General features: G+C 37.1%; 1 protein-coding gene across 1 annotated transcript in view; it reads left to right on the forward strand.

Moving 5' to 3' along the window:
* Positions 1-7,462, forward strand: part of ush1c (Usher syndrome 1C) — a 205,519-nt gene extending 198,057 nt beyond the window's left edge. Inside the window, exons 29-30 of the mRNA XM_072271371.1 lie at positions 4,161-4,216; positions 7,285-7,462. Coding sequence (XP_072127472.1) covers positions 4,161-4,216; positions 7,285-7,297 — 69 coding nt within the window. The 3' untranslated portion in view covers positions 7,298-7,462. The remainder of the gene's footprint in view (positions 1-4,160; positions 4,217-7,284) is intronic.
* Positions 7,463-10,439: the final 2,977 nt, after the last annotated feature.

The following is a 10,439-nucleotide window of genomic DNA, read 5'->3' on the forward strand; positions in this document are numbered from 1 at the left end:
CTTTCTCATTCACAAATGTTGCCTACTTGTATCTCTGGACTATTTCACCAATGCTCAGCTTCCATGGCACGATGTCACACCCTGATATTTGCTGACCAGCATTGGCTTTTATCTGTTGAGATCCAGTGTCGGCTCCCTGTATTCATATGGACTACAATGTCACTGAGGAGGCATCTTGCTATCTTTTTCTATTCTGAGCTGCAATAGGCATGCAAGCTGTAATCAGCCTTAATTCTGCAGTAATTGCAGTGGTGAGTCTATCACTAACGAAAGGTATTGAGTGATTTGGATAGTTACATCCAGGGTCCACAAGGGGGCAGGTAAATACAGAAACCAGGAGATTGCTATCCAATTTGCTGTTCAGTGGGTTCTAGAAATAGGACATTCTATATAATATGTGATGGGGATTTGTGCAATATGCCCCTTATACACTTGAAAAATGTTGGAAAAACTTGGTTTTTGCCTTGTTAAGTATAAAAGACATTATATCTTAAATATTGATTACTAGTAAATGGTCTCTCAGGCACTGAAATTTGATTTTGTAAGTATGCAGATCCATTTTACTTATTGAAGTTTTTTTTGTTTTTGAATTCTGAATTTTTTCCACATCTTTGGTTGTTAATCCCATCCTTTCCTTCCCTTTATTTCACTTTCCATTTGCTAAACATAATTGAATGTGGTCATTGTAAATCAATACACATAATGTGCTGGAGGATTTCAGCAGGTCAGGCAGCATCTATGGGTAGAAATTAACAATCCACGTTTTGGGTCGAGACCCTTCATCAGGACTGGAAACCTCGTCTGATTATCCCCATCCATAGATGCTGCCTGACCTGCTGAGTTCCTCCAGCACATTGTGTGTATTGTTCTAGATTTCCAGCATCTGCAGTACCTCTCGTGTCTTGGTCATCGTAAAGATCTGTTTGTATTGAGATATAAGTTGTTTCATGCCCAGTTCACAATGGTCCTAACTCACTATAGAGGATGCTGTACAGTTATAACTTAACACCCCACAAATGACTTGTGGATAGCTGTACATTTAATTTTGCAGCAGACTATAACATCCAGACTGATGAGTTGGTTACAAACCAGAGCAGCAGTTAGTTATTTCTTTGCACTGCTCTTCATGAGTAGGTTGGTGTAGTTTCTGCAAACGTGAGACTGAGATCATGTAACATCTTCTTATATTTCTGACACACAGTAAACCTTATGTTATATTACACTTTTTTCCTACTGTTTTTTTTTCTTGCTGTCACACATTTTCCTCTTTGCCATAATTTTCATTACTTCTATCTTATCTATTCTGCATATACTCACCTCCCTCCCATTTAGCATATTTTCTCTGATTATGTACAGTAGATTCACATGTTCCATAACTGGTGTACTGAAAATCGATCTCTATTTAAGGTCATAGTGTTTATAGAGTGATTACAAACAATGGAACACCTTGGTAATACCCATATTCATGTTTGCCCATATGGTCTGTTGAGAACTTTGTCGGTCCAAGGGTTGATTTTAATCATGATTTCCATGTCAGTGCAAATAAAATAATGATTTTTGTTTTCCTTTACCCATTTAACCAGTGTTTAGTGTGACAGAAAAGAAAGTAACAGATGGTGAAAGACAGAAACCTTTTCTGATTAGTGCATGTTGAATTCCAGCTTTCAAACTCTTTGCAGTTATTAAGCAACTATTATTGCAGGTCCCAGATGATAAGCAGCACATATAAAGTGATGGCTTTTTTACTAGTAAATTTTAGAGAAAATTTGCATTTTTATAATGCTAACTAACAGCGTCGCCTAGTAAAGAAATACTATACTTAGAGGGGATTTTAGGAGAGATAAGCAAATGTTTAGTTAGAGAATATGTTTGTTCAGGAAAGGCAGAGAGTTATAAGATGATTAAATGCAGAGAGTCATTCATAGCAACTGGAGCCATACAATGATCATTAAAAGGAAATAGAGGAGAATTGAGCTGAAAATAAGGATGGGTGATGTCATATAGTTTAAAAAAAATAAAACTGAGGATGGTAATTTCAACTTTAGGAAAATCTGGGAGATCAGAAGCCAATATGAATTGATTGTAGCTATTGCACTACTAAGCTTCTAATATTTAAAATCACATTGCTCTTATTTCTGAGCAATGTGATTTAAAATCACTACTTTCCAAGTCATTGTTTTCCGTCTAATATTTTATGTTCTGAGTTTGCAAAATAGTTTATATGAAATAGGTTTTGGCCTGATGAGAATTAAAATACACAATCTGAAGAACGTGCACATGAGCTTTGGTTGGAGTAAAAGTGATAAGAAAATCAAAGGTTTTTCATTGCAGATCCTATACATGACTTTTCTCTCTAATATTACCTTAACACTCAGATTACTGTCGACTCTCACCTTATAAGCGTCAGGTTTTGGACTGCTTCTGAAGAAAAAGGCATGATTAATACCCCTATAATATTTTATGTGTTCTCACAGTGATTTATCACACTGTAGTTGCTCTGTCTGTTTGTGACCTTCAATTGGCGCAAATGGTGCATTACAGTGGCACTTTTTTTTGGCTAAATCGAATTAAGATGTGCTAACTTACAGAATGCAGGCAAAGTTCAGGGTTAGATATTCATATAAAATTGCTCATTCACCAAAATCAACAGGCTGCCTTTCACCCGAGACCAGATCGGCCATCATGGAAATCGGGACGCGACAGCCCAACGCATGCGCACGTCCAGCCTCAGCAGTGACACCTACTGGAGCAAAAAGCCAGGGCAGCTCTATTTCGAGGGGTCACATTCTGCTAATCACATCAGCATGTGCAGGATTGGGACAGATCTAACTGCCACCCATCAATAAGAGATAATTAAAACTTATTGCAATTACATACTTTGAGACACCCATAAAACCCTTTGCTGCAGTCAAAGGACAGCGGTGACTATATCACGTCCATTTAGGAGAGTGCCAACCACATCAACAAGAATAAACAGCATCCTTTGCTGTTAGTGCTTCGTATCTTCTATCCAACATTAGGATAAAAAACATGGTCAGCCTAATTATGCCACATGGAAAGGGAAGGGGGACATTATGGTCGAGAGATTACGCCAAATGTTGTCGGGAAGCGGGAAGCAGGAAGCGGCAAGCAGAGGGAGAGAGTAAGAATCAGATGAGGCCAGGGATGCACAACTCCAGGATCAAAGAATCAGGACAAAAAAAGATGAGAGAAGAAGAGGAGAGGCATGCAAGTCTCCAGGATCAGAGACAAAGAGCAAACAGCAGAAGAGATGAAGAGACGGGGGATGAAAGGACTGAACGTCTCCAGAATGACAACTAGAGGCACGAGGGTGGCAGATAAACCAGAAATGATGCCATCAAAAGGGTCCTTCATTAAACGAGGAGGAGCTATATTTACGTGTCATTCTTCTTTAATAAACTGAGATTTTCTACTTCAGTTTCCAAAGCAAAGTGATACCAATAACATTCAGGAAAAATTAATATTCATTCTGGTCACATCAGACTGCACTACCCTTCTCTCAAAGGGTGCCCCAATGGGTCACCCCGTTGTCTAGTTTGAAATATTCCTAAGAGCTAATGAAAAATGACCCTTCTGTAGCATCTAAAAGGTGTTGCATAATTTCATTGGAATATTCAATCAAGAATTGATGGTGATTGATATCTATTTATCCAATTATCTATTTTGGTTTGAGAACATCAACTTTGGATAAAGTAGGTTTCAGAATAAGTAGGGTAATAAAAGCAAGAAATTGACATGAATTTTCAACTCGTGTCTCTGGGAATATTAAATTTGCTTTCATCCTGAAACTACTCTATGTTTATTCCCATTAATTTCAACATGAAATTCTATTCATTTGTGAAATAAGGGTATGGACTGCGACAACTGGCAAGATATTTTAACCAGGAATGAGACTGATTCCTGTTATCTTTTCATCATCAAAATTATGAAGGCAAAATCCTCTTCTAATTCTTTGGAGATTGAATCCCGTCCCTTCGCAGTTTGACCAAACTGGTTAATTCAATGCAAAGGTTCATCTTTTTCACATATGTACAATATGTTTCCCTGCGCATAATAGAGCCAAATTAAAAATAAATGTTAGCATTAATTTTGACCTTGACAGTTTCTGCTATAAAACTTCTATCATATTTCTGTTTCAGGACTGGATAGACTTGGTTATAGCTGTGTCCCCACCAAAGGAATATGAAGATGAAGTGTAAGTTTAATGCCAGAGTTTAGGGAGCTTTTATCTTTCTTAACTGCAGTATTTATAATTGAATTTGTAAATTATCCATTCAGACATTTATGAAAACTTTACTTAGGTAGTATTCACATTTAAAATTATTAATTTTTTTAGTGTTACTTCAACACATGCTAATTTTCAGAATTTAAAAAAACAACAAATAACTACAAGTGTTTCTGAGTAAAACATTTTATTTTTGACAATTCTGCTGATTGGTTAATTTAATCTTTTACTTGACATTAAAAAAATTCCCTCCCACTTCCCTCTTCTTCTATTCCCCACTTTGGCCTCTTATCTTTTCTCGCCTACCTATCATCTCCCTCTGGTGTGCCCCTTCTCCTTCCCTTGCTCCCATGGTCCACTCTCCTCTCCTATCAGATTTCTTCTCCTGCCCTTTACCTTTCCCACCCACCTGGCGTCACCTATCACCTTCCAGCTACTCTTCTTCCCCTCTTCCACCTTTTTATTCTGGCATCTTCCCCCTTCCTCTCCATTCCTAAAGAGGGATTTTGACCCGAAACATTGACTGTTTATTCATTTCCATAGAGGCTGCATGACATCTAAATGTTTTATGACCAGCTTTTACAGAAGCAAGGGGAAATTTAATGAAGGGAATTGAAATACTATGGGTTATTTAGTATGTATATGTAAATCCGTAATTTCTCCTCATTTCTATCCTCATCCAAGGAGGACGATGGCAGTGAACATGTTGTAGAAACATAGAAACATAGAAAATAGGTGCAGGAGTAGGCCATTCGGCCCTTCAAGCCTGCACCGCCATTTATTATGATCATGGCTGATCATCCAACTCAGAACCCTGCACCAGTCTTCCCTCCATACCCCCTGATCCCCGTAGCCACAAGGGCCATATCTAACTCCCTCTTAAATACAGCCGACGAACTGGCCTCAACTGTTTCCTGTGGCAGAGAATTCCACAGATTCACCATTCTCTGTGTGAAGAAGTTTTTCCTAATCTCGGTCCTAAAAGGCTTCCCCTTTATCCTCAAACTGTGACCCCTCGTTCTGGACTTCCCCAACTTCGGGAACAATCTTCCTGCATCTAACCTGTCTAATCCCTTTAGGATTTTATACGTTTCAATCAGATCCCCCCTCAATCTTCTAAATTCCAACGAGTACAAGCCCAGTTCATCCAGTCTTTCTTCATATGAAAGTCCTGCCATCCCAGGAATCAATGTGGTGAACCTTCTTTGTACTCCCTCTATGGCAAGGATGTCTTTCCTCAGATTAGGGGACCAAAACTGCACACAATACTCCAGGTGTGGTCTCACCAAGGCCTTGTACAACTGCAGTAGTCCCTCCCTGCTCCTGTACTCGAATCCTCTCGCTATAAATGCCAGCATACCATTCGCCTTTTTCACCACCTGCTGTACCTGCATGCCCACTTTCAATGACTGGTGTATAATGACACCCAGGTCTTGTTGCACCTCCCCTTTTCCTAATCGGCCACCATTCAGATAATAATCTGTTTTCCTATTTTTGCCACCAGAGTAGATAACTTCACATTTATCCACATTAAATTGCATCTGCCATGAATTTGCCCACTCACCCAACCTATCCAAGCCACCCTGCATCCTCTTGGCATCCTCCTCACAGCTAACACTGCCGCCCAGCTTCGTGTCATCCGCAAACTTGGAGATGCTGCATTTAATTCCTTCATCCAAGTCATTAATATATATTGTAAACAACTGGGGTCCCAGCACTGAGCCTTGCGGTACCCCACTAGTCACCGCCTGCCATTCTGAAAAGGTCCCATTTATTCCCACTCTTTGCTTCCTGTCTGCTAACCAATTCTCTATCCACATCAATACCTTACCCCCAATACCATGTGCTTTAAGTTTGCACACTAATCTCCTGTGTGGGACCTTGTCAAAAGCCTTTTGAAAATCCAAATATACCACATCCACTGGTTTTCCCCTATCCACTCTACTAGTTACATCCTCAAAAAATTCTATGAGATTCGTCAGACATGATTTTCCTTTCACAAATCCATGCTGACTTTGTCCGATGATTTCACCGCTTTCCAAATGTGCTGTTATCACATCTTTGATAACTGACTCCAGCAGTTTCCCCACCACCGACGTTAGGCTAACCGGTCTATATTTCCCCGGTTTCTCTCTCCCTCCTTTTTTAAAAAGTGGGGTTACATTAGCCACCCTCCAATCCTCAGGAATTAGTCCAGAATCTAACAAGTTTTGAAAAATTATCACTAATGCATCCACTATTTCTTGGGCTACTTCCTTAAGCACTCTGGGATGCAGACCATCTGGCCCTGGGGATTTATCTGCCTTTAATCCCTTCAATTTACCCAACACTACTTCCCTACTAACATGTATTTTGCTCAGTTCCTCCATCTCACTGGACCCCCTGTCCCCTACTATTTCTGGAAGATTATTTATGTCCTCCTTAGTGAAGACAGAACCAAAGTAATTATTCAATTGCCATGTCCTTGCTCCCCATAATCAATTCACCTGTTTCTGTCTGTAGGGGACCTACATTTGTCTTTACCAGTCTTTTCCTTTTTACATATCTATGTAAAGACATTAATGCTGGAAAAAAGTTTGCCTTAGCCAACAGTGCTTAACACTGTGCCTTTGCATATTCCACACAATGCATTAATAAATCAGTTCATTTAGAGAAGAGTAGAACTGGTCCCTGACACTCATGCACACAGACTGCAAGCGACCAAGTACAAGTTTCTCTCCATTGCTTCCTTCTGAGTCATTGATAACTTTGTACTTGATTTCTGTATCCGTCCTATGTTAACACTATCGCAGTGTTTCATTTAACGATAATAATGTCGAAAAATAAAGACATCTTGTTGATTGATCATCAACCCGTCAAACGAGGCGCCTTTGCTGAAGACTTAACAACATGTTAACTTCCCATCTTTCCACAGTCAAAGAGCAATACATTCTTAAACGAGAGATTTTGGCTGAGAAAACTTTAACATTTTCTTTAAGTATTAGAATAGTTCAAAATATTGAAAAATGTGAATTAATTAAATATTCTTTTTTTTGTAGGACATTCTTCTGATTATGAAGAGACATATGATATTATAAGGACCACTTCATCCAGAATCAAATCATTCTCATAAAGTCCAGTGCTTTGTAATGCAAAATTTTATTGAAGAAATCAGATCAGATTATTTAATCTGCATTAATATAATGGAGATAACTACAATTGATTTAAATATTGAAAATAGTGGCAAAATGTATGTATTCCTAAATAGGATTAACGGGAATATATAGTTGTATTATAATAGATATTACAGGTGCTTGTGTCAAATTATTTTCTATTAGATATCAGAATAGTGGGTTTAACAAAGAATTGAAAACTATATGATTGAACTAGTTTTGTCATGTTTTTAAATTAAACATCTATGTTAATGCACTGAAGAACTCAAATCTGAAGTTCCTTTAATGTTCATCACCAGAAATGTGCTGAATCTTATGAACTTGTTATAATGTCTTACAATAGTGTCATAAATCTGCTCCATCAGTGCTGTTTTGATAAGAATGAAGTTGAATGATTAAGAAAAGCACAGTGAGTATGAAGAGCAAAGAGCCATTTCCAAGCCTGAATAATACAGCTGCTATTATATTGTAGACTCAAAGTCTAGTGTGTACAGAGACTTTAGCATTACTTTGCAAATGGAATTACCCGTGATGGCAATACCTTGGTACTCATGTTAAAAGTGATATAACAAATAAATTGTGCATCAGCATCTGCCTCAGTGTACCATATTGGTATGAGAGGACTGGAGCATTAAGGCTGATTTTGTGAGACACACTCTCCCGAATGGTGTGGCTACACAGTGGAATGGGACTTTAGAGGTGTGGTCTGTGATATTTATTAGCTCTGGAAACTAATCACTTATCTGAAATAATTGCACCAATTTTTGATCATTAATAGAATGATTCATTGTGTTATGTGTGACCTAACATGTTTTTTATAATATAGTCAGTTAATTATACATATTGACATATAATGAAATAGATGGATTTCTAATTAAATTTCATTAAAATTTATAATAAATAATAACGTCTTCAGCACACATGTAGGGATGCTATATTTGTTATTGAAATTATTGATGTTAAGGAGGAATTTGTCCAAATGTTGGTTGGAATTTTTTTTTTATTTTATTAAATCTTCATTGAATTCTGGGACCACATAGCAGCATATGAGTTTAAACACATGGTAAATTAATGCTGCTAGAAATGGTTTTGACCACAAAACTAGTTTGAAAGCTTTCACCAGTTCCCAGATGTTAAAATGGTAAGAACAACCTGTTGCTCATCTAGAAGATATTTTTTAAAAATTGCATGAATTGTTTTGTTGTGAAATCTATCAGTTGTCTTTTGTATATCATGAAAGGAATTTGATTGCCAAGCTTACTAATTGAAAACTCGATCCTTGAGGATACAGTAGATCCTGGTTAATTGGGAGACTTTGGGACCAGTACATTTTAGCCCATTAAGTATCTGCCCTAATTAGCCAAAATAGTTAAAAACTTATAAAAAGACAAACTACCATTTAACTAAGCAAACAAATTGTGTATTTAAATGGAAATAAAGAACAAATTAGAACATTTGCTCTACAGTAATATAAAACTGTAGTTCCTAATACTTATTGACAGAGGAATTCATCTAAAGTATGCTGCCATGTTCTTTCAGTTGACTATAAATGACCAATGTCTCTACAGGCACCTAGTGCAGAAAATGGACTGATTCGTGCAATGCTTTTTATGATTGCATCCTCCAAATCTTCATTTTTTATTGTAGCATTTAAGATGATTGTCAATACTCACACATTTTTCATAATTACTAACTAGTTGAAGTAGTGAAGTTGTTTCATTTTCACTCCTGGCCATGTCTGTCATGTCTGAATGCTTGAAACTACAGTGAGCAAAACAATTCTGTATTGTCTTACTACTTATTTCTTACCAACTATTGGTGACAAAAATCCCTGCTTTTTGAACACAAATACGCACAACTGATGCTATTTAAAAACTGTTCACTCTAAGCATGGTGTAGTATCGAAGGGTCACACAAGTGCACACAACTGATGCTACTTAAAAACTGTTTGCTCGTAGCACGCTGCAGTATTTAATGATCACACAAGTGCATGGGACAGACGCTAGTTAGAAACTTTAGTGAGTCTCTTGTCCCAATTAAGTGGCATAGAGTCCCAAATAAGCAAAGAGAATCCCAGCTATTTTCTCAATTAGTATTTTGTTCTTTAAGAGTTGTCCCAAATAAGTGGCTGTCCTGATTAACCAATGACCCAATTAACCAGAATCCACTGTATTTGTTTAGCAGACCATCTTTAATTAAGAAAGCATATTGTTCTGTATGCTTACTTGATTGCCTTAGAATTATTTTGAAAATGAATAAGAGTTAATGTTGTTTATACAATTTGTGCTCATTAAGTCAATGAAGTGTCCTTAAGATTTCTGAATATTAAAACAAATCAATTTCTAATGTTTATGTACCTGTTTGACAATCTTAGTAGAGTTCTTAACATCAGTTGGGCTAGTGATAGACTTTTTGACATCTTTCTTATCATCTATGTAGGTATTTTTTTTCTCAAGTCCTTTTTTTGTGTGAATGTGTTCCTTCATCATGAAAATAGATCTTGTTGTTGAATGGTACTGTATATCTGATGCAAATTATGAGCAAGCTTTGGTCAACTTGCTTCTCTTGAGTTGAGAAGTGATTGCTTCTTTCTATGCTTCTACTGCCAGTTTAATCAACACCTAATTTAAAGGCTTGCTGTTTCATACAGTGGAATATGTTCCAAGTATAAATTACTGTGGTAGAATTTACATACTGAAATGCAAATTGCTTATGACAAGTGCACTACTTGTGGTCATCTGTTTTTGAAGTGTCATCAAAAGCACTTATATAGTTTATATAAGGCTAAATTTCACCCATTTGTCAGTCAACCTGGGGCCAAAAAAAATTGTCTGAAATTTGCTACCATAAATACAGAAAAATCTTGTTAACTCACATCAGTAATCCTTTGCTGCTCTAAGGACCAGTGCTCTAAGGATCAGAAGTTGTAGTAATATACTCCATCTAATTTTGTAGTGCAGATCAGTATTAATGGCAGCTTAGTTATTTGTAATTACTTGAAAATGCTGTTAGTACTATTCATTGACCTGCTTTATTACACA

This window comes from Mobula birostris, chromosome 11 (assembly GCF_030028105.1).
Source record: "Mobula birostris isolate sMobBir1 chromosome 11, sMobBir1.hap1, whole genome shotgun sequence".
Classification (NCBI taxonomy): Eukaryota; Metazoa; Chordata; class Chondrichthyes; order Myliobatiformes; family Myliobatidae; genus Mobula; species Mobula birostris.